The following is a 26,520-nucleotide window of genomic DNA, read 5'->3' as shown; positions in this document are numbered from 1 at the left end:
CTTACAAGTTACAAATTACAGATTAGTATCTTAAATTATTCCTTCTTTGATCTATCTATCTATCTATCTATCTATCTATCTATCTATCTATCTATCTATCTATCTATCTATCTATCTATCTATCTATCTATCAGTCTGTCTGCAGTCCTTTGACCAGCTCTTACTTGCAATACTTATGAATAACTTTAATATGCAAAAGCGGAAAAAAATGTGGAAACAAGTCAGAACATTTTAATATGCCAGGGATGACTTTCATCTTGTTCCGATTTGAATGTCCCTATAATTATGTGGTATATAATGACAGAGTCCACTTTCGTCTTTTTTCTTTAAAAAAGCTTTAAAAGCTAAGTTTTAAGCTTCGAATGTTTCGGTGTGACCCCAGCGTCCTGGTATGTGCAGGATCTTGGCTGGGGACATGCTCTCCAGAGGTATGACATCATGGGGATGCCCTGGAGCTGTTGGTTTTGCATTACTATCAAATTAAATCTCTTACAATGGGCAACAAATTGTTTTTGGTATCTGTGGGAAAACCTATTTAACACCCCCACCTCCACATTGAGGGGAGAAAAAATACAAACACAAACACCCAAATGCAAACAATTCGGCAGATGTATTGCAGAAAGATCTCTAATTGGCCCTCTGCTCTCACGCGATTAAGACAGTCTGACAGCAGCTGTATGGGTAATAAACCATATTATGAATCATCACATTTACCACGGCCCAAATTAAGATGATGGAACATTATACATGGTGAAATCAGTTAATGTGTGACACATCAGATCATAGTTGCTCTGTGACTTAATCTAACAAACAACAAATGTATTCCAAAACAGAGTTATAATAAAAAAATAAAGAAAAATAGAAATGATTTTCATTTAGTTCAACAATGCAGTAAAATAACTAAAACTAAAATGAACAAAAATTCCATAGACATAAAAAAATAATATAAATGTAAAAAACAAAAAAAACGACTATTGAAAACAATATGAAAATAATGAATATGATAGTTAAAAATAATGGAAATGATAGTATGATACTATCAAAATGGAGTATGACGTGCATAAACATATATAATATATACATACATACATGAGAGACAGAGCACAGAAAGTGCTTCATCTTTCTTCATCTTTCTCTTTTAAGTTTGGTGTAATATGCCAAAACGTGCAATAAAGATTTTGTGAGGCAATTTAACAACACATCTTCACTGGACTGAAATTGCATTGGTTGTGTAAAGTAGGTAAAGTTATTTACTTTAGTCTTAAATGTTTTAGTTTTTTTGTTATTTACTTTAGTCTTAAAAGTTTACACAGCATTAAAATGCACTGCATGTGAACAATCCATCCAAGATGGCAGTTAATGCAAGATAAATGTCAATTATGAACATGATTATATCATAACAGAAAAGTAATGTAATGTGGGTTAGGCGACCATATGTCCAGTTGTCCTGGCCAGGATTTCTAAATTGCCTAAAACATCTATGTTTTTTTTTTTTTTTTTTGTATAATAGTTGATGTTAATTACTGAAAAGTAGTCTGACCAGTGTCTGGTCAGTGGTCACCTTGATGTTGGATGTAGACAGCAAGGCAGTTCAATAGGCTTTGCAACAGAACCTTCATGTGATAAATCAATGAAGTTTAAGGCTACAAGATGTCAATATGTTTCCTGTGATCCTCCTATTTAGTGTGTAATTAGTCATGGGTGGATGTGTTTGAATGAAAGTCCAAACCACAAAAGTGATAGAGGTGAACTAAAAGGAGCAAGTTTCATTCCCGGTATCTGTCAGGACAACAAGAAACAAAAAGGAAGAACTATGGGAGCAGGGCTGGACAATGACATCCACACATCTCTCGCTTCCCAAGCCTGTGTCAGTGTGTCTGGAAAGCCGCCGCTGGTTCCCTCGCTCAGGTCTGGAGTCTGGGCCTGACCCTGTGTGAAAGTCTGCAGCCCACATTCCATCACTGAACCGCTGGCCGCCCCGCGCTGGGAATCAGGCAGAGACGGAGGAAGAGAGAGAAAGAGAGAGACAAACAAGCAGCGAGGCAGAGCCGTGTCTCATGCTAAAGTCCTCCTCCTTTATTTTTATCTGTCACTCTGACCCAGATGAACACAAGATGATAAAAATGAATAGTGGAGTAGGATGAGTAGAATACAAAAAAAAAGCACAAAAAATAGAATAGCTTTGGAAAACAAAAACAATAAATAAACCAGAGTAAAGTAAATAGAAGAACATAATGGAAATATAGAACTGACATACAGACAACAGAACACCAGACAGCATAGAATAGTACAGAGTAAACAGAATAGAACAGAATAGACAAATATTCCAGTCTAACAAATAGAATAGAACAGAAAGGTGTAGAGTGGGGAAAAAATGAGCAGAACAATCATTCCAAAGCAGTGTTGAGAAAAGTTACTTTTAAAAGTAATGCATTACAATGTTGTGTTACTCCCTAAAAAGTTACTTTTTGAGTTACTTTTGATATAAAGTAACTTTTTTAATCTGGGCAGGGCTTGCTTGTTTGATTTTGATATAAAAAGTTCTACTTTTGGCAAATGTAAAAGCCCTTTCACACCAAAAGCTTCAGGCTGAAGGAAATGTAAATTCAGGTCTATACAGTAGAACACAGAAGAAAGCATCTTAAGCGATAAAAAAATAACAAATGTTGGTTTATCTTGAGTAATTTTTGTTTATTAATATGGCTGAACTGGATCATCGAGGGTCAGCAGAAAAGACACTAATAATACAATGGATTTCCTTTAAATACATAAAGGATTTTTTTTAAATAATTTAGTATTTTTAATTATTGCAGGTTTGCGTCATATTCTGAGTTGCATTTCACTGTTTTTATTCATATTGAGAAATACCGAATCTGTTTTTGTTTTTTGTTTTTTTGTGAGTGAGATGAATTAATGCATGTTAACGTTTATTCTAGAATTAAAGTAACATATTTCTCTCAACATGGGGACAGGAGAGCTTTCAATCAATCAATGGGAAAAAAGTAACTGGTGCTACTTATTTGGAAAAGTAACTCAGATATTTTTTCTTGTAAATTAAAAAGTAATGCGTTACTTTCCTTGAAAAAAGTAATCTGATTACGTAAATCACGTTATATGTCTTAAGACACACTCACGAACACACACACACACACACACACACACACATCTGGACACAGCAGCAGGTTTTCTACACTGTCAGTCAGTCGCACTCACACAGACTCAACACTGGCTTTACTGTACATCAACGAAGAACTAACCTTTCTACTATAAACGTGTTGTCCCAGATTCCCTTCATACGGCTCATCAATCTCAGACTTATAACATTCCCCAAAGGAAGAGTTCTTACAAAAGCCTTTTTCCAAACGCACAAACTCCTGACGTCACCCGAGCGCCACCAATCTCAAATCCACAATAAATCGAACAGATAGTAATGCAAAGTTTCACCTGTGTGATGTTTGGATCCTCAACATCGGGAAAGTTTTAGCAAAATTATGAGCAGGCCAACCACAAAATCTATTTTCTCCTTCAATGGGATTTTCTATGGGATTTTTCTCTGCCAGGAATAAACCATAAATCCATTATATCTCCTCAACAAGCCTCATGATTAGAGGATTCGTTCATATCTTTGGCACAAAGGTGGTTCAGGAAGAGTTACTAAGTGTAGTTAAATAGTTATTATTAGAGGTCTGTTCAAACCACTGACCCAAAGTGTGACTGTGAGCAATAATGAAACCTTCCTTAGGAATCAACCCTTATAAGCAAGCAATAAACAGGTGGAGTCATGGGAGCACAGGTCGGGAACAAGAGGCAGCCAAATGAAGGTTTAGAGCTCTACTTCACTCAACAGCCTGATTATACTGAGAAGGTAATGAGAAGGAAAAAAAGAGAAAGGCTCAGAAAATCTGAGAACAGACACGGACGGGAAAAAGAGCCCCCTCCAGACTCCACAATGTCTTCAGAAATGTGGAGTTAATCAAAATATGGTTCAAAGATCTGGCAGAGAATGAGAAGAATGCTGAATCAGCACCACGAGGGCTTTCAGAAATGTAAATGTGCTCTTCGGTGTTGACAGCACAAAGCCAGAGTGTCAGCTAACGCAACAGAGTATAGAGAGAAACAGCAGAACATGCACAATATATTCAATATATAGCTCCCTATGTCATGATTCAATATTCACACAATTCAGTTGAAAGTTTAAGCTTCGTGATATTGATCCTAATTCAAACATTTCTGATATTGGGGATTGTCAGATTGCATTTCACTCGAGTGAATCAGCAACTTTAGAACGTGTCAGGGAACCTTGAGTGGAACCAAGGAGAGCAGTTCTCCTTTAAGTACTTGAAAGACTGTTATTGTGGATACCAAAAAGGTAGCATTGTTCTTCAGAAGGGAATAAACATGGAGATTTCCACACACCTCTGTAATGATGAAGAAATCATCTCCTGGTTCTCCTTGCACTACGATCTTCTCTCCATCTTCAGACTGCACAGGCTCCAGGGCATCGGCTACAGTCAACCTCTCCCACTTATCAAGAGATTCTGCCAAACACAACAGTTGAATGTTAGGGAGACAAAAACTCTGATATTAAGGTACAAGATCAGTTACACTTCAACTTCCAGCTTTGAAATCTGTGCATAGGCAGTATTTGTACTCAATGCATCAGGAACACAAGTGAATACCATATAAATCTAGATACCATAAATCTGATGATACTATGCTAACATCCCGGTGAGACAAAGCAGCAATTCACTGAAGTAAAAGCCACAGAAGTTCTAATGAAAAGTTGTTGACTTTCCATGCATACAGACTTAACAAGAAGCCACAGATGGATATTTTTAGAAACCATTTTAAGAGAGCTTTGCTTTTTTTGAGTACAACGAGCATCCGGTGGTCCGTGATTGACCAATGGCTGTGTCATTAGAGACTCAGACTAATGCTTTTATAAATAAACCGCCTAATCTGAAGGACACCAAGGCTTATCGGGAACTTCCTGCAGAATGTGAAGACTGCATCTCGACCTAGAAGAGCTTCTGTTGCACACGGACTACTGAAGCCGTGGCCGTGAGAAATGAAACCGCCAAAGCCATCATTCAATACCCAGCACATTCCAGAAACCCTTCCCACCTTCCAGCATCCATCACACAGGCGTACCACACACGAACACGACCGCACTCAAACCCTCTGGACTTGTGCAGCGCCGCTCCATCCTCCAGCTGCAAACAATAATGAACGCCTCTGCCCTGCACTGTTTGCTGGCTCTGTCATTCATCATCTCCCATCATCCCAGTGCAGGACAGTAGTGGGCGATCGTTCTCAGATCAGAGATCATCATAGCGTTAATGTTTAAACTGTTAAAAGGGGCCGGTTTTGTGTGGCTGAGGTGTGTGTGTTTGTGTGTTGGGGCCGGCCTGTCTGCATGCCCCAGACTAATGGTCACTTTATCAGGCTGGCTAAGACATCCTCACGCCCGGGCAGACGTCCACCTGCTTCAGTCGTAACATGAGCCGCAAGTGAGGGAAAAAATCAACATGCGTGCTTCAACTGAGAAAAAAGTGTGTGTGTGTGTGTGTGTGTGTGTGTGTTTATGTTAGCACCATACTCTTTTAGGATATTGTAACATAATATACAAAATTACATAATGAAGGCAAAAAAAATTTGTATTTAATAATATTGAATATAATATAATAAAATATAATATAATATAACTATTTAAATATATAAATATATAAATATATATATATATATATATATATATATATATATATATAGTTATATAGTTATATTATATATAATATTATAACATTATAATACATTGCATGCAAGATTAAATTGTTTAATCAGGACAATAATATTATTATATTTAATAATATTAAATATTCTGATTTATATATATATATATATATATATATATATATATATATATATATATATATATATATATATATATATATATATATATATATAATAAGTAATTTTTTATTTATATTGATAAATACGAATTAACAGAAGTTTGAATATAGACATTTATTTCCAAAATTTTGCTTATATGACCAAGCCGTATCAATATTTTTGCTACGGATGTTTAAATCAGAAAACACTTATATTGTGAATCACAATTCTTAACAATTTTTTTAATAAACGGAACAGTGTTATTTATATTATCAGCCAACCTCATTATATCAGGTTTATATCACCAGCCAAGTCATTATGAATATTTTATAAATAATATATTCAGTATCTGCCAGCCGTGATTATTAATGGCTATTGGCATGTTGCTAAGTGGTTTCTAGCGTCTTCTTTATGGACTGCTTACTAGTCAAAGACAAAAGTCCACCTCAAAGTTTCAATATTATGAATATGAGTCAATATGAAAATATGACTCAAATTTTTTAAGCAAGACCTCACAAGTGTCGAGACCTCACAAACCACAGTTAAAACACTCCATGGCTTCAAGCAACAGTGCCGATTTCACCGCAATCTCCCCAAAATCTTACGCAAACAAAAACATGCCCCCCTCAAAGGAGAGAAGACGAGCGAAGAAAAGAGGTTTGGAGAGTGAGAGAGCTGGCGTTTGAAGACAGGCCACGACACGGCTGTGAAACGGAGAACACAGAGAGAAAGAAAAACAGAGGAAACCCAGAGGAGGAGTGTGTTTGTTCAGCCATTTAATAACCCCATTTAAAGCGACGAGTGACCTCAGGGTGCTGAAGGAAGAGGGGTCACCACAGAACTGACCATCTTAGTGTTCATCTCTCTCGCTCCTCTCTGTCTCTCTCGCCAAATAAAACCGCTGGAATGTAAGTCAGGGTAGAAGTGGCGTTGTGTGCTGCAGCGGTGTCTGTCAATCAAAGCTAAAGGGTTCTTCAGGGTAGCACAGAGGGTTCTTCAAACTCAGCGTTTAAAAATAAAAGTTCCAAAAGGGAGTATTTGCTTCCTATAGAATTCCATAGAAGAACCACTTGTGTTTCCCAAGGAACAATTAACTGCGCAGTTCTTAAAAGAACCATTTTTCTTACTGTGAAGAACATTTTAAATGATCTAAAGAACATTCTCCACTACAAAAAAAAAATGAAAGGTTCCATAAATGTTAAAAGTTCTTCAAGGAACCATTGATTCCAAAAAAGCCTTTATTTTTAGAATTTGTAAAAACTTCAGCTTCTAAAGAACCATTTTGGACACATTTTTGGTTCTTGAGTTGCTATGTAAAACTTTGAATGTAAAAAAAAAAGTTCTTAAATGTTCATTTATAGGCTCTTCTGATCAGGGTTTTGAATTTGTGGATATGAAAAGCACCAGCACATGATAGAAGAACCAGAAAAGAAATAGTTCACTGTGGAAATAAAAAAATGTTCGTCAGTGTCAAACTTTTAGCAGTTTTTTAGTTATTTTTAATGGTTGTACACCATTTGAAGATGTAAATGAAACATCATAGTTCAACAACACATCAGTTTATGCTAGAAAAGGTTTACAAATCAAAATCTCTTGATGGGACTCAGATTTCTCACGACTTACCAAGTATAGACACCTTGCTGAGGAACTCTTCATACATCTTCCTCTTCCTCAACGTGCTTCCCTAAAGAAAACATTGAAGGAGCAGTTAGAGGACACATGGAAGACATCAGGTAACAGAATCTCTTGGCCTCTAATCAGTCTCTACAGAACAAGAATAAGAAGCACGGTGCTGAGAACAAAGCCGGGGGACTTTCCTCAAACACTCTGCTGAAGAACAACTATAAACATCCAGATTAAAGCAGAGTTAGGGCGTCCTTCTTTCTTTGTTCCTTCTGTTGCCTTTTTCAGCTCTGTCTCACTCTAATACTCAGATTAAACACACAGAAACACATTAAGAGGAGATGGTCTGGTAGTAAAGAAAAATCGCAAATGATCTTAGCGTCTCGATTGTTTCTTCAAGACAGGGATGAGAGTAAATGAAGCAGAAGTGTTCTCAGACTGAAGCAGCTCATGTGGGTTCCTCAGATGTTTATTTCTCTTACTGCATGTCAACAATTGAGTCCAGTGAATTTTAGGAGAAACATCTGAGTCAGAATGTTCCTCTGGGATGGACTGTAAAACTTTATTCACTAAACCGCCTTCAAATTCAAGACAACGAAACGTATACGCAAATGTCCAGCCACTGACTGAGCGTGAAGCTCTTCTCTCTTACGAGGTCAGTGACCTCTCCACCCCTGGTGTTTGAGAAGAAGAGACAAAAACAGCAGAACATCTCAGATGTGATCTACAGCGCACTGGCAAGTGCTGGTCAAGCTTAATGGATTAGTTCACCCACATTTCCCAAATAAACACTATATGTTTTCTGTAGACAGACTCGCTGGGGATCTCTTTACTAGAGCAATCGAGAAAGACCACGCATATAAAATGTGAACTAAAACACTTCTGACAGAGAAACATAAGGCACATTCTAGGGCTTATTTATGTGCGCAAATGTCTCCTCAAATAACTGACCATAATACAGTGTGTTTTCCTTACAAGTTAGTCTTAGAAATTAGTTTTAAATTATTAAGATATATTGAGTATTATATTACTGGAGGGTAAGACACACAAAAAAATTGAACTATCGTAAAAATATAATTTAAATAAAATGAAAAAGAATAAAAGTTACAAAAATAAATAGATAAAAATAATTAAAAATAAATATAATATTTAAATAAATAACATGTTTTAAAAAAATCTTATTTTCATTCTAATATATCTTCTTTTGCATTTAGCATCAATTAAACTTTTCAAGAATTGATTTTTACAGTCGTTAAAATTCTCATAAATGTAATGTGAAAAATATATTTAATATATAATAGTTAAATAAATAAATAAATACAGAATTAATTCATTATTTTTACTCATAATTTCAATTGAAAAGCCTTTTAGTATGTGTTGAAAATGTTAAATCAAAAAGTAAAATACTCATTAAATGTAATCTAATGTAATATATGTAATATATGAAAATATATATTTAATATACAGTATATATTTAATATACAGTAATATACAGTATATATATATATATATATATATATATATATACAGTATATATATATATAAAATAAAGTAAAATTCTCATTATTATTATTAAAATGATAAAAATTCTCAATAAATGTGAAAATTATATTGTATTAAAGTAATAAATAATTATATATATATATATATATATTATTATTATTTTTTTTTTTTTTTTTTTTTTCAATAATAATTTTAATCAAAAAGCCTTTCAAGATGTTAAATCAAGAAGTAAAATAATAAAGGTAAAAGGTAAGATTTTCTTTGATTGAATTTAATAAAATATCAAATTTAATAAAATATCCAACAAATAACATCAAAAAGCTGAAAAATACTAAAATATAAATGTTTTTCTATAATGTCCAGGTATATTTGCACACACGCTATGACACACCATGAAGATTTTATTCTCCATGTGGATGTGGAATATGAATTACTGACTCCTCTCTAATTGACTACAGCCACACACACAATCATTTATTGGTTTAATTAAGAGCAGCTCAGCATAGCAGCAATCTGACAGGCTGTCTCTCCTCTCACAAAACACACTGTGTGTGTTAAGTCTGGATGAGGAAGACTCTAAACAGAAAGAAAAACCAAACGATGGCCTGACAGAAAAATCTAAACTGGTCCCTTGTCAGGCTCTGTGTGTGGAGAACAGTTTCCACGGAAGCTCGAGGGCCATTAGAAATATTCATTTACTCATTCCCACAACACACACACACACACACACACTACAAACACAAACACTGCTACAGATGGAGCACTCGATGCAGTTTAAGACAGCAAGTGTTTAGTTAAAGAATACCAAAGGCTGGAAAGTTTGTTAGTTTGAGTAGGCCAGCAGCACAATGGTCAAGAGCTTCAATCTGGAATGTCATGACATCTGAGTGAGCGGACAGACGGAGGGAGGGAGGGCTTGTCATTTAAAGGAACGCTTCACCCAAATCTCAGATCCCTGATGTCATTTATTGCCCCTGTGTAATGTAATGTTCATACCATGAGGATGCGGCGGTAGCTGTCTCGGTCTATTCCCCACAGTTTCAGGTCAGTCTTGGCTTTGACAGTAGCAGCTCGAGGTGTGCCGTATATCAGGGCCAACTCTCCAAAACTACCCCCTTCTCCAATACTAGTCACCCATTCACCGTTTACATACACCTGCAGAGAGAGAGAGAGAGAAATCATTGCTGATTTCGGTTTATAAAGCACGTGAATATGTATAACTTGTGTGGTTATTTGAAGACAACAACTTTGACAATGCATTTGACTTTTATCATAATACTTCTGAATTAAACACATGATTGGAATAATGATTCATCAGGATACTTTTAGGACTATTTTAATTTTCATGGCCATTATGTATATACTAAGATTGATAAAATTCTCAATTCTTTTATTTTTATTTTACTAATGCAATATAAATTTGTATAAAAAAAATTAAATAGTTTTTTTTAGAATGCCACAATTATTTAATAAAAACAGTAAAAATGGAAATTCTGTGAAATAATATTACAATTTAAAATAACTGTTTTCTATCTGAATAAATTGTAAAATGCCACTTAATGCATAACATTTTATAAAACATAATATATTATGTTATCTTCTAAACCATTCCTAGGCTTCTTCATCTACACCTCCTTTGAGAGTATTATACAAACACACACACACACACACACACACAAACACACACACACACAAACACTTAGGACAATTACAGTTGTTTTAATATAAATATAATGTAATGTAATGTAATATAATAGATTTTTACTGAAGAAAAATTCTATAAAATATATTCCTATTTTTGAAAGAAGATTTTTTTAAAGTGCATTCATTATATATATATATATATATATAATGAATATATAATGAATATAATAATATATAATTTAATTAAAAAACTTAACATTATGAAATATTATTAAAAAAAAAAAAATAATAATAATAATATCTGAACACAATGTAAAATGTAATTTATTGTCAAAATTTTCAGCATCATTACTGACATCTTCAGTGTAACGTGATCCACCAATGAGAATAAACCTAGAGGAAATGTGCTGTCATGACAACACTACAAACAAAAAAATATTTCTTGACAGATTTCTTATGACATTCACCTATTACAATTTGAATATGATTCTGATAATGAATACCATAAACTGATAAATTGCACATAAAAAGAGACAATTAAAACAAAACACAAAGTGGCAATATTTCCGTCTCCAAGGACTGACTGAACTCTTGTTTCTTCTTAATGATAGTCGAGGGCATTCAGAGCGGGACAGGTGATCTGATAACACACTCGCTCCTTCTATCTGCTCAACCCTGTTGGACCCTCTAAAGTGTCTTACCAGGAATTAGATAACACCTCAAGACTCTTTCCCCTGTTTTGTCTTTCATTTTGGCATAACCGCAAGAAGCTAGAGAAGAGAATATCTCAATCAATCTGTGTTTTCAACAGCCACACACACAGAGAAGCACAGAGGCTGGTTGGGTTTCACCTGCGGACACACAATCCACTTGTCGATTTTATGAGGAGAGATTAAAAAAAACCTAACACATGGGGCAGAAATAAACGCTCATCTTCTGTCCGGCCCGGGCCAGGCGTCCTGCCAGACATCTAAGACACATTCCTCAGGTATCTCTGCTCTCCAGACCGGCCACTGGAACAGGTTCGGGTCACAGCTCCTTAGAGCCAGCCAACGTGTCACTTAAGGTGAGAAAGTGTGCTTACTATTCTTGCAATAAGCCTTCTGTCGTATATTAAAGGGATCGTTCACCCAAAAATGAAAGTTTTGTCATCATTTTCTCACCCCTAGTCACTCCAAACCCGTATGAGTTTGTATTTTGATCAAACAGTTACCGGTAGCCATTGACTTCCACAGTATTTTTGTTCCATATGGAAGTCAATGGCTACCAGGAGTTTGGTTAACCACGTTCTCAAAAAAGATTTTCTTTTGTGCACGTTTTTTGGGAGGAAACAATAATAAAAAATCAGTTTGGGATGACTTGTTCCTTTAAGTCATTTTATTGGAAATTTATCTTCCGTAAAAATAATGTCAAAAATGACTTCAAATGACTAAAAGTGCATGTTTTCTTTATGAGAGTGTGTGCACGTTATTGAAAGCCAACTTTCCTGATTAGCATGCAGTACTGTGTGCTCCAAAGTCACAGCAGATTTATCCTTTCTGCTAATGAGAGACATCGCTGTAGCATTGGAGATGCATTCCTGCGTGATAGCATGTGTCTGGGAGCTTTATGGAGCGGTGTGTTCTCGCTTACACACATGGGCAGATGGGTTAATGGCTGTATACTGCATGTATTTGACAGCATTATCGTAGTGAACGGTGGCTCTGCCGGTCTCAGTGCTCTGGCTCTGCCTCAAGAGCTCGATACGCCGCAATCTGATGTGGCAGTGACCCAGCGCTGACTCAACGTCACTTCAGAGCTCGTCCAGAGCAGAGGAGAAATATTAGCACCGATAAATCACACGAGGAGAACAAACAAGACTGCTAATAACATTAACAAGAGCACTGAGATCAGCTCTTTTGAAGTAAAATAAAGCTTGATGAATTATGTAGACACACTCTCAAAGTTCTAGATTCAAAAATGGACCAATCAGAAATCGGCAATGTTATGATGTCACAGGCACGAGCACATTACCTTATGAATATCCACATTTACGCTTGATGTCAGTAAGAATGTTTCGGAAACTAGTATTATTTTACAATTTAATTTATTAAATTGATCAAATGTCACAATCAAGACTTACTTTCTATGTATCAAAGAATCCGGAAAAAAAAAAAAAAAAACGTGTCACAAGCAGCACAACTGTTTTCAACACCGATAATAATAAGAAGTGTTTCTTGAGCAGCAAATTCAGTATATTAGACTGATTTCTGCAGGATCATGTGACGCTGAAGACTGGAGGAATGATGCTGAAAATTCAGCGTTAACATAACATGAATAAATCAAATTTTAAATGATATTAAAATACAAAACAGCTATTTTAAATAATACAAATATTTCACATTATTACTGTTTTTTACTGATCTAAAATGCAACCTTGGTGAACACTTCTGTGAAAACATTTAAAAAATCTTACCAACTCACATTCATTCATGTACTGATCATTATCCAGCAGCTTGGCTTGTGGTTGTTAGTTGTTTAACATGTAAAGTAATAATTTATATCCATGTAATCTTAAAGTTACAGTAGCATAAACAGTCTGTTAGAAGAGTCACAGAGAGCGTGGAAAATGGTCATAAAAACTAAACTATGACCATTAACAGTTCAGGAAGCCATGACTGCCATTATTAATGGACTCTGGGGGAAAAAAATAAAATGCTAGAAAAGTGTGGAAAAGGCCACTTTAAACTAAACAATCCTAGTTACTACAGAAACAAAAAAAGGGGGGTGGAAAATTCTACAGATTCCCAGGATGATAAAGACAACTCCTGAGAGAGAGAAGGAAATGCATTTACAAAGAATTTCTTTTTTTTTAAGGCTTCTTATCTTCTCTTTAAAACAAAACTTGGGAAGTGGATTCTCTGTGGAGATTACGAAATCATTTCTCTTGAACTTTATCCATGTCATCTTTTTGGGAGGTAAAACAATGACAGCAAGTGTTCCACTTCTTTAGTGTTAAAAAAGGTCAGTGGGTAAGATTTGTATCATTCAGGACATATATACAGTACAGACCAAAAGTTTGGAAACATTGTTTTTGAAAGAAGTTTCTTCTGCTCATCAAGCTTGCATTTATTTGATCAAAAAATACAGAAAAAACTGTAAAATTGGGAAATATTATTACAACTAAAAATAATAGTTTTCTATTTGAATATACTTAAAAAAAATAATTTATTCCTGTGATGCAAAGCTGAATTTTCAGCATCATTACTCCAGCCTTCAGTGTCACATGTAACATCCAGTCGATCACATGATCATTTAGAAATCATTCTAATATTCTGAATTATTATGTTGGAAACAGTTCTGCTGTCTAATATATTTGATGAATAAAAGGTTAAAAAGAACTGCATTTATTCAAAATAAATAAGTCTAATAATATATATTTTAATAATATATTTTCTTTACTATCACGTTTTACCAATTTAACACATCCTTGCTTAATAAAAGTATTGATTTTATTTAAAAAGAAGAAAGAAAAAAGAAATGACCCCAAATTACTGACCAGTAGTGTCAATAATAAATCAGAATATTAGAATAATTTCTAAAGGATCATGTGATAATGATCCTAAAAATTCAGCTTTGCATCACAGAAATAAATGATAATTTAAAGTATAATAAATTTAAAAACAATTATTTTAAATTGTAATAATATTTCACAGTATTACATTTTTTTCTGTATTTTTGATCAAATAAATGCAGGCTTGATGAGCAGAAGAAACCTCTTTCAAAAACCTTAAAAATAGTAATGTTTCCAAACTTTTGTTCTGTACTGTATATATTTACAGTAACAATAAGATTTTTTTCACAGTAGTAAGAAGAATAATGTGGGGCTTAATTTTCATGAAAAAGTTTCATGGTTCTAAAAAAAGTTTACATTTCTCGCAGAAAACACACAGGTAACGCATAACCTAAAGGTTTCATAAGATTCACCCTATCACACTTGCTATACTGAGAAATATATTGCATTTGTAGACAGTTTCCTTGCTTTCCCAGGTCTAAATGAAGTTGGTTTCATGACTTTATGGTGATAAGTTGTGCATTTGACTGTAGAAACAGGTATGAAATACTGAACTCACGTCAACTTCTCCTTGATCGATCACATAAAAGTTGTCTCCTTCATCACCTGAGAAAGAAACCAGAGAAAACTGTGAGTTTATTCAAGTCAACTAACTTCAGGAAAAAGACTACCGATAAACAGCACTCTTTCCTTCTTCCTTTTCCTTGTTTTTCTGCTCAGCTGCTTTATTTAAAATATAATTTTTGAGAAACAACGTAAAAGTCTCTGGTGAATTTAATGCATCCATGCTGAATAAAAGTATTCATTGCTTTATTTAAAAAAATTTAACTGATCCCAAACTTTTGAGCAAATCACTACAAAGTATTTGCTTAAAGTTAATTGGTCAATCTTTTAAGCGTGCATTAGCATCTAGATGACCCCGCGGACAACCTAAAAGCCACCAAACTCCCATTTTAATTTCATGGGACCGTTAAATTCAGGACAGAAAGGAGGAAAAGATAAATAACGTCATCTCGTTCCCAGATTCCATCCTTTTTTCGACTCCCCGTTTCCCAAGAACACACACACAGTGGTGCGCGCCGCAGATAAAAGATGGCGCACCACTTTAAAAGCGTCTGCACCTCCCAGAGCGGCATCTTCTAAACCATTCCCAGGCTTCTTCATCTACACCCCATTTGAGAGTTTTTAATGGACGCCTGGGTGTGCCAGAAGCCACGGGCCCCGATCAACATTTCCAAGTTAAAGGCCGTTACATAAAGCATTTCTGTAGGTTCAGGGACTCTTTGATGTCAGAGTGTGTGTTGAAACTGGTGTTTGGGATCCTGGTAGCGAGCGTGTGTGTTTGCGCATGCCAAAGAGTTAAAAGAGCCCGTGATCCGTGCGCTGCCGAGTTCACGCGGGTTCACGGGGCTAATTAACACCAAACACACTAAGCGCTCGTAAATCACACCAGCAATTCATCTTAACACACTCACCGATCGCTAGTGGCTTCCACGCCATCTCTCTCTCTCTCTCTTTCAACCCGTTCGGCTCATTTTTCTTAGTATTGTCCCTGTCTTCCTGTCTTTTATCACCTCTGCTCTGAAGTTTCTGTTTTTTGGCTAACAGATCCTTGAGTCACAGAGTGCAGTCAAATATTTGACGAGAACAAAAAACGCACATACTAAACTTTGCACATTCCTAGATTTTGTTTTCTGCCCATGTTAGATAAACGCATCGAAACTCTGCTTGGAGAATCGATGCATTGCACAGAGAGTGTGTAAGACGTGCATGCAGTTCACTGTTCTCTATCGCTTATGAACTCCACATGAAACCAAAAAGAGCTCATTGTTTGACTGTGTAAAAAAAAAACCCTCATCACCCACCGTTCCTTCTTACATAACTAAAACAATCTGCAATGCATTTGTGAACTTAGTATCAGTACTTGGTTTTGACGTTCTGATTGCTCAACATGAAGGTGTCATCATTCAGCCTTGTCTTAATGTGACTGCTGGCATACTGTAGGGCTGAATGTGGAGAGAAAAGGATGGAGAGCACTGGTCTCTGAAGAGTTTGAATGAGAAATGTATGGGTTTATAATAGAGATCACATTGCAGATGACTGCAAATACAGTTTTCCAGAGACACATTTCTTCTGGAGAAACTTCAGAAGATTTCAGCTAACGTCTCCATATGCTTTGAGGTATTTCAATCTTTCTACTTCAAAATAGCACATTTAGCTCAATGTATTACTTGCCATTTCTTTGTAATTATTTGTGGAATGGACAAGCAATTTCAGTTTAGAGATCTTTGTTTGGTTTGCATTCTTGTGTTTGCTAAATCTTGGATATCCTTCCATCATGAGATGATTGTGGATCACCTTCAACGGCCAATTATAAAATAACATTTTTTGTAATACCAAAAATGATAATTTCCTTTCACAATCAGAATTAGGTTTGGGTTAGTCTGTAGCTTGGTAAACTAAACTAAACTTAACCAGAATTACTAGTTGAACAAACTGTTTATGAGATTTCCTGACTAATATAGTGGTGCAAACTTGTGCTGTATGATATAAAACGACTGTTTTTTTCCATACTGTACCTTGCTGGATAACTGTCTCCCCAGCGATGTGTGTGACCGGGAACATGGCATCAAATATGTCACTAGACGAAAAAAAAAAAGATATATTAGATTAATCTCTCATTTAATCACTGGAAATACAAAAACACAAATACAGAAATTAGTTCAGAAAACAAAATTCTGATCAAATGCGAGATGACCATGTCGGCTTCTACACACGTTCACATATCCACAGAAAAAAGACAACAAAGTAATAATAAACTGCTCATGCTCAGCTCTTTACGAGACACACACCCTCAAACAAGAAACAAAACCGCACAGCCGTGCCTGTGCGAAAGCAAAGAGTGTCGTAAGTGTTACAAGTTTATGACCCTGGTGATGCACTTCCATTCTTTGTGTTTCAGGAGCCACTGTTGTGTCAGTCACTACACATGACCCCTGACTCCATCCCACAATACACCTCTCCGGTTACTGCTGCCGGTTAGGCAGTGTTTATACACTGCTGCTGTCAGTGCTTCAGTATTGGTATTTATGTTGGGTTTGCATTTAGCTATCGCTTATTTTTATTTCAGTTTCAGTCATTTGAGCACTTCATCTTAAATCATTTCAATTAGTTGCGAAGACAACATTTCTAACAAGGTTTTCACCTCATATTTATATATAATTTTTTTGTTGTTATTTTAGTAATTTTACTATTTGCTTTTCTCATGTTAATTCATTTTTTTCATATTTCTATTTAACTTTCATTTGCTTTCATTACAGTTTTAGCTTTCATTTTAGCACTTCAGTTTAAATAATTTTATTTCAATTAGTTGCCATGCAAGATTTGTAATTTTTATATAATATTTCAGTTTTTAAGCTTACGTTTTTTATATTTTAATTTATTTTGGCTTTATTTTAAATAGCAAATAAATAAATAAAATTCTAATTTTGGTTTAATTTTTGTTTTAGACACTGCAAGTCACACACAAGCATTTATTAATTAATACAAGTATATGGTGAGCTTAGCAGACACTGGTAACAATGCAACTAAGGGTAGCAAAACATGTAGAAACACCGAAAGTTGTGACAATGAGTTCCTTTGAGTTCATACGCATGAATATAAGAGTAATCGCATGCATTCTACTTCAGAGGAAGCTTTAATGCAATGATTAGAGGCATTGAAGCTCATATTCCAGTCTTGAGAGCAAATAATGGAGCATCTGGTAGGTGGTCTTCAGTCACAGGCTCTTGGTTTTAGAAGTTTACTGAGTGTAAAGGATGTTTATTTAAAACGTTCCATCACGAGAGCTCTCATCAGCTGTCTGGCTGCGGGGATTCCCCGGCACTCGAACCCGTTCACAGCCACGCACTGCCTGGCTCCCTGGAGAACTGAACCACAGCTATTACAGCGAGGTGAAGTGGTTCAAACAGAGCTGTGAGCAGCCATTAAAAGAACCAGGATGGTTAAACTCAAAGTGTGATGTCAGAGTATGATGTCAGACAGAGGAAAGATCAGAGGAGAAGTCTTGAGGTAAAAGGAGGAGAAGGTGGCTGGTGATGAGCGACGGCGAGAGCGGCCTTAAATCTGAGAAAGGAGTGGGTGGGAAGTGCTTGAGAAGGACTGAAAGCTCCCGTAGCTCAACTAGTTGTGCAAGAGATGACATGGTTAGAGGTTTACTTCCTTAAAACGGTTCAAAAGTTTGGGTTAGGAAATGTATTTTGAAAGAAGTTTATATTTTTATTCAGCAACAATTCAACCAAACTGTTGAACAGAGTAGTTTATACATCCAATATCTGGACATCTATGTTTAAAGGGCTTATGTGATGTTGCTAAAAATAACATTATTTTGTGTATTTGGTGTAATGCAATGTGTTTATGGGTTTAAGGTTGCATATAAAGTACATTATTGTTTCTCCTCTATGTCCCGCCTTTCTGAAACGCGTCGATTTTTACAAAGCTCATCGGTCTGAAAAGCGAGGTGTGCTCTGATTGGACAGCTATCCAGTGCATTGTGATTGGCCGAATGCCTCAACCATGTGACGGAAAGAATACAGTGAGGCCGTCTCCCAGCAGGACGAGACTCAGTCCAGCTGCTCTGCTCGTGCACATCCCATCACTGGTGCTCTTTTAGCAGTTCAATCAATGTACTGTTTGGAGTAACTGATTAACTCTGGATATTGGTTTATTTCGCGTCAGAGGGAGTGTCAGGCACGTTTATAAACCGAATAACTTACGTAACTAGTGGATTAGTGCGTACTGGAGACACAAACCGTTTCAAACAATTCAGTTGGATTTGGTGAACTGGTTCGACCAAGATCCGGTTAAACAGAAAGATTCGTTCGTGATCCGGACATCACTAGAGGAGACAAAACCAATAAAACCCATTACAAACGAGGCATTTGTTGCATCAAGTGGGGACATAATTACCGATTATAATGACTCATACTGTCTTTTTTAGGCATTGCGTTGTGTATCGCGCTGCGTAAACATCTTCCCACATCGTGACGTAGAGATGTGGGGGCGTGTTGGAACGAGCAGTTTTAGGAGAGAGTGGTTGACTCTTAACTTCTCAAAAGAATATCTTTTTGGATTTGAAACTTTAGTCTTTGCAACTTTACAGATCTTTTATATGCACCAAGAGCTTGTAACACTCCAAAGAGGAAGAAAAAAAAAAATCAAAATTGTATCATAAGATCCCTTTAAATAGAGAGATGGAATAATTCTAGTTCAAGTGGGAGATTGATGTAAACAGATATCGAATACAAGACATGTTGTGTGAAAGTAAACAGATGAAAATGGTAAAAAAAAAAATCAGATCTATATATTAAACCAGAGAGTCCAAATGCTGTCTTAAAGACAGCTAGCAAATATTTACTAACCAATTCTTGGTAGAAAATAGGAGAAAAATGAATTTAATTTTACCTGTTTCTTCATTTTTATTCTTTCCAAGAATTGCACACACATCATTGTCGGATATCATACACAACAACCATTGTATTTCACATGCTGGATATTTCAACCAGCAAAAACACCAACACTGACCATCTTCAGCGGATATACAGTACCAGCGCCGAAGCAGCACTAACCGGCATAAACCAGTCTTGACCAACATAAGCTGGTCTTTTGAGCAGGAGAAGGAATTAAAAACTGAGGAGGTGGATAGCAACATGAGAAGGAACAGGGGTTTCGTCCGAACCTGTCCATGAATGAGTGGGAGGTGGAAAAGTTGGTGGGTTTGAGTAAGAGAGAGAAAATATAAATGTTAAAACACATGGAGGGGTTTAGAGAGAGGCTGCAGGGGGGCAGATTTGGGGTGGGGTACACCGAAGAAGGTGAGATGTGTCAGTGTGGTTGATGAAGTCACTATGAAGGATGAGTAGAGCACAGCCTTCTGGGAAAAGAATGAGTAAAGTATTCACAGTTCACATCCAAAAACCACAAACTGAAAGAGTGAGTGACGTTCACTGCTTTCAATGAATCAGCAGCTGATCAACTAAAGAAAATAGTGTGATAATGTACTGCCATGCTGTATATGTCAGGATTTATAACAGAATATAATGCTTTTTCATCATCAAAGATGTATTAAACGGATGAAAAGTAACTGTAAAATGCATTTACAATGTTACAAAGGGAATCCGTTTCAAATAAACACAGTACTTTTGATTTTTCTATTCAAACATTTCTGAAAGTATCACCGTTTACACAAAAATATTAAGCAGCAGCACAACTGTTTTTAACATAGATATTCACTAAAGCAAATCAGGATATCAGAATGATTTCTGAAAGATCATGTGACACTGAAGACTGGAGTAATGATGCTGGAAATACAGCTTTACATCACAGGAATAAATTATATTTTAACATATATTCAAATAAAAAAAAAATATTTCACAGTGTTGTATAAAAATCTGTTCCTGATTGCACCTTATTCTGCCCAATGATCATAACCGGCTAATCCCAGTTTGTGGTGCTTTCATGCAATTCAGGGACATTCATACCTTTTTAAAGATACAAAGCAGAACATCATATAAAGGAAGATATAAGATGACACTGAGCGTCTGCACAGTGGTCTGTAAATGACATGTTTTTAGTGTGCGTACGTGTGACCGCAAAATCATCACCTCTTCTCTTCTTCTTTAATTGGACCTCACTCTTTCAAAGGGAAAGTGTTAAAAGCACCAACATTAGGTCTCCTTTATTTGTTCGCACAAGCCTGAGCCTGCCTTCCCCTCGCAAACGTCAAGGAAAAACAGCTGAATGCAAAGGAACAAACTCTGTAGCCTTCAGACAGTAAAAGCCAGCCGAGGCAAAGCATGTTTCAAACCAAGTCATACAAGATGAGTAAAAGAAGACAAAAACATCCATTTTTAGTAAGCGCTCTCTTTAACTCTGGAATGGCGTAACTTTCACTTAATCATCAGTGAAGTCATATCAGAGAGTAACGTCTGGTTTAAAGCATGAGTGTGTGTTTGTTTCATCTGCGAGTGGAAGCTGCAAAATGCTGTGTGTTAAACAGATGACAGACTCACACACCTGTGTGCTTTTATGAGATCAGTCCCGAGACACGCTATCTGCAAAACACCGTCTCTCGATAAGGACAGATGTTTACAAATGGGTCTCTGTGTTCACATACCAGTCCATAATCCATAAAAGCACTTCCTCCAATGTGTAAAAAAAAAAAAAATCCATCCCCTGTTGCCCTCTCAGATCAGATCAGAGTTTTCTCTTGTAAACAGTGCTTGATCTGTGCACATTTCTCTCCTGATTCAGACAAGATTACTTTACTGGAGAAAGCAATGGATATAGGAACGGTATTCACTGTAGAGGATAAAATGGTGAGCATAGTGATGTGATGCGAAAATGATCTGTTCAGATAAAAGAAACAAACTCATGTGTAAACCTGGACATTTTCAGCATACTCTACATGGCATACTCTCATGGCTAAAATGCCAATGCTCCCTCTAAGTGTGCAAACTGTTTACAAAGTGCTGACCTTGTTTCACAAGCGATGGCATCTGTAACAGAGAGGAAGGGACAAAGTCAGACTGATAAAGCCTCATTAACAACTTGACTGGGGATAATCAGTGGTTTCACTGTATCGGTATCACTGTAGGGTGGAAAAAAGCACACCCACTTACATAAACTATATATAAACGCGCACGCACACACACATGCCGCTCTTATCACTCATGAGCAGCAGATGTTTATCCACACTGCACAGGGTTGCTATGAGGCAGGGAAAACCCAGGTTTAATTGGCCACGAGCTACGTGTATTTATGTGTAACACTGCAGCTGTTTTGGACACACTTCTTCCTTTGGGATCCATCTGTCTGTCTGAGCTCGGAGTATGCAGTCTGTCTGTCTAGTCTATACGTCTGTCTGTCTTCAGTGATGGATGGATTCATTTACAGAGACACCAACACTGAAATCAAGCCAAAGAAGTGGATCTCACAGGAGATTTCGTGCCAGACTGTCAAAACCGCCACGTAATTGTCGTTTAATCAAGTGGAATGAATGAGTATTTTAGACACGGTACAACCTTCACACTGAGGTAGCTCCAGTGAATTCACATCCTGCACGAAACACACCACTCAGACGACACAAAAACACCTCACACGTCGAGGAAAAACAGCTGAAGGAGACAGTGCACTTTGAGCCAGGAAAAAGAAAGAATGCAGGAATGTTTGGGAGGGAGGAAAGACAGCAGAACAACAGGAGGAAACCAGAGGAGAACAGAGACGGACTGAGACAGGGAAGGAGAAACAATGGTCATAATTGTCAGTTTAACACAGCTGAATCCACTTCACCATACAAAGGAAAGATCATCATGATACCATTGAGATTAAAAGGAGAGCAAATGTCTTTATTCTCTTGACTCTTCATCTCCTAAAGAAAAACGCTAGTCTTTCAGAAGAGATCCTAACAATGCAAATCTGCAATCAAATGCCTGAGATCTCAATATGAACGCAAATGTTTCTCACCGAATTCTTTCAACACAAAAGGATCTGAGCTGCTGTGCACATTCATTTTATATCGACATCTTTCAAAGGGGACAGACAGTAAGATTAGCTATTTAAAGAAATCAATACATTTGGCAAGGATGCATGACATTGTTCAAAAGTGACAATAAAGGCATTCATAAATAATGCTACAAAAGATTTATATTTCTAATAAATGCTGCTCTAAAGAATCCAGAAAAATGGGCTTTCATAAAAATGATATGAAGCAGCACAATTGTTTTCAACGCTGATAATAATAATAAATGTTTCTTGAGCAGCAAATCAGCATATTAGACTGATTTCTGAAAGATCATGTGACCCTGAAGACTGGAGTAATGATGCTGAAGATACAGCTTTGACCTCAGGAAAATAATTATATCTTAATATATATTCAAATATAAAACACCTAAAGAAAACAATATTTTAATAGCTACTTTCCAAACATCTTAAGGACCCCGAACTGTTGAGCGATACTCTCACTGTAGTGTGTGACAGCATCTGATAGATTTAAGCCTATTTTATTACTTCTTAGGAATTTGAAAAGACTAATTTGAGACCATGTTGATCCACGGTGAAGCCCACATTAATTCTCCAGAGCTATGAAAGATCAACATCTGAGCAATGCGATTTCCTTCCAGTTCAGTATGATATTGCAAAATGGAGAACTTAGATCAATAGCGTCTGCGTATCTGTACATATCTGGCACACATTATCAAGGAAAAAAGTTACAGATTATGATGACACTGCCAAAAAAAGGTCAAATCAGAGGAAATCCAGAAAATAAATGTCTCTTCCCACATTTCTTATCCATTATGCCTTTGATACTGCAGATTTACAGTAGTGATTTTGAAGTATACTTTTTGTTTCAGAAGAACACATTTCTACTTTTTGGGGTTTGAACCGACAGCATCTGGATTACCAGAATGTCCAGGTTTAATCCCAAAATACAGACAATACTTCTTTTTTATGCATCATTCTGTGTTTGTTTGCTTTTTGTTTATTTTGATTATTTATTTACATTTGTTGACTGATTAAAAATATCACATTCAGAAGATGATTACTGTATTACAGTTTTTTTCACCACATAACCATAACGAACATTTTAGAGCTTTAATGGTGTGTTCACACCAAACGCGAATAGAGCGTCTGCCGCGAATGATTTCAATGTTAAGTCAATGCAAAGGCGAGTTTACGTGCGTCTGGAGGTCTTGCGGTGCGGATGACACGAATTCGCCTCATTCGCGTGTCTAGTTTGCGCGAATGACGCGAATTGAGCAGCGGTCGCCTTAACCAATCAGGAGCCACTCATTCAACATGGAGGAACGACTGATGTTTTCAGTGAGCAGTCAACCAGAGCTTTATGACACAATTATCACACTCAAGTTCATATTTCAGGAATAAAAAGGACCTCGCTTGGAAGAGTGTGTTGTAAATACACATTTAACTTTTGAGTCACGTACACGTTTAATGACCCGCTGCCTTCCCGCTGTTTTTTTTTACAACTATTTTCCCGCTAATATAGCCTACAGCTACTTTTCGCTAGCAAGATAATGCGTTTATTCAGTTTATTCAAGTGGAAAAGACCCGAGTGCTCGATCAACATCAGCCATCTTGCAAACAGACAACCGCTAGCACTTGCCCCTCCCACAAGAAGCGCCTCGAATGCATTCAAAATGTTCAAGCGGCAAACTAAACGCGGTAGACGCGAATTTGACGCTCTATTCGCGTTTGGTGTGAACACAGCATAAGTGTTAGTTCACCCAAAAATGAAAATGATGTCATTAATAACTCATCCTCATGTCGTTGAAGACCTGTCCATCTTGATTCGTTCATCTTCAGATCATAAATTAAGATATTTTTGATGGACTATTTTAATTATGCCTTTACAAGCTTTCTGGGCCTTGAATGTGTCAGTTGCGTCGCTGTCTATGGATGGTCAGAGAGCTCTCGGATTTCATCAAAAATACCTTCATTTGTGTTTCAAAGAGAAACAATGTTCTTACATTTGGAATGGCTTGAGGCGGAGTAATTAATGACAGTTTTCATTTTAGGGGGAACTATCCCTTTAATTTTTTAATAAAATGCAACATTAAATTTTTTTTGAAAGGCTCTTAAAATTTTCCTTATTCAAAATATAGTTGCCTAACTTTCTTTTGGCTTTAAGGTGAAATATGACCTGGCCTTTTGAACCATGGAGGAAAAGAAGCTCTGTCTTTCTCACTTGTCCTGATCACAAGGCCGACGGTCTCACCTACAAACACTCACACAGGCAATAAAAACAGAAACGCAAACTAAAGTGTCTTACATTTGACGGGAAGTGCTGCATGGCCTGAATCATTTGTTTCGGTGTCCAGCAGAGGAAAGGGAGCGATGTGTTTGAAGAGGAGAGCTCAGCACAAACAGCTCAGCCTCTTTTGTCCAGTGTTTACACAGCTCACAGGAGGACGGGAGAGGAAAAGAGGCCTACAAATGCTGGAATTGCATTAACTGGAACAAATTTAGAAAGGCAGTAGAGGAGAGATCCACTTACTGCTGATTATTCTGATTCATCCACTTTCATGCACGCATTAAAGGACGTACAGACACTGAAACAGTGATGGACTTGCATGGATTTTAATAGCCATGTCAATATAATAATATAATAATAATATAACATTGCTCTTTATGTTTTTTTTTTTTTTGATTGCTTCCACTGTCCTCATTTGTAAGTTTGTCTGCTAAATGAATAAATGTAAATGTAAATATGAGGAGAACAGGGACAGACAAAATGCAGAATATATAATAGTTATTAGCTAAATAAAACATACATATAAATTTATAAACAAGTAAATAACCGATTAACTGAATAAATGAACATGTAAATAAAAATATATAACTAAAATGTATAAATAAAAATAAATAAATGAAACAAATTAATAATAAAAAAACGAAATGAATAACTATAAGTAAATTAATGTAAATGTATTAAAACAAGAACATAACAACAACAAAAAATAATGTACTTGTTGCTCAAATTAAATAAATTTAAAAAATACTAATTTATGAATAAATAAATAATGATTAACTAGCTGCATAAACAAATGCATGCATATTTTTAAATATCAATATATATAAAATATAAATTTTTCAATAAAAATAAATAAATGAATTAAATGTATAGATAAAAGCATAAACACATATACATTTATAATACTATAATTATTGCTGAAATTAAACCAATAAGATCATTAAATCAAATAAATGAGTACATTAATGTATGAATAAATAAAAAATAAATATAAATGTTTAAACATTTAAATAAACAAATAATAAATAGGCAAATAGTTTACAAGAAAATAAGTAAAATCAACTATTTGAAATAACTAAGTAAAATAACAAATAAAAACATTCATAAATAAATCAATTATTCATTTATTTATTATTTAATGCAATGTTTACCTGAAATGTATTTTAAAATATATATATTTTAATGTATTTATTTAAAGCAATAATCTCCTTAAATGTAACATGTTTGTGTGAATATATACTGTATATACTGTACAGAGTTATTAGTTGATAATAGACTTTAGCCTTGCATATGTATTTCTTCGATCTTTTGCCCCTTCAGAAATGTTCACTGATACAGTTGCAGTGAATTCCAGAGGGATGGCAGGGACCGGGTGGGTGGTAACGGGACGGGTCAGGGGGCCCAGACAGGCCAAAACAGCACATTAAACACTGCAGCTCAGAAGACATGAGTGCGAGGACAGAAAAGAAAAAAAAAGATA

At 35.9% G+C, this 26,520-nt stretch overlaps 1 protein-coding gene across 3 annotated transcripts in view; it reads right to left on the bottom strand.

Moving 5' to 3' along the window:
• LOC127952831 (cAMP-dependent protein kinase type I-beta regulatory subunit) overlaps positions 1-26,520 on the bottom strand; it is a 54,734-nt gene that overhangs the window by 10,200 nt on the left and 18,014 nt on the right. For all 3 annotated transcript variants that reach the window (XM_052551671.1, XM_052551672.1, XM_052551670.1), the window contains exons 5-9: positions 16,792-16,853; positions 14,772-14,818; positions 10,012-10,170; positions 7,513-7,573; positions 4,417-4,538 (exon numbers count right to left, since the gene is read on the bottom strand). In XM_052551671.1, the coding sequence (XP_052407631.1) occupies positions 4,417-4,538; positions 7,513-7,573; positions 10,012-10,170; positions 14,772-14,818; positions 16,792-16,853 (451 nt within the window). The remainder of the gene's footprint in view (positions 1-4,416; positions 4,539-7,512; positions 7,574-10,011; positions 10,171-14,771; positions 14,819-16,791; positions 16,854-26,520) is intronic.

This window comes from Carassius gibelio, chromosome B3 (genome assembly GCF_023724105.1).
Source record: "Carassius gibelio isolate Cgi1373 ecotype wild population from Czech Republic chromosome B3, carGib1.2-hapl.c, whole genome shotgun sequence".
Classification (NCBI taxonomy): domain Eukaryota; kingdom Metazoa; phylum Chordata; class Actinopteri; order Cypriniformes; family Cyprinidae; genus Carassius; species Carassius gibelio.
The sequence above is the reverse complement of the archived record's forward strand: the minus strand, read 5'-3'. Positions and strand labels throughout refer to the sequence as shown.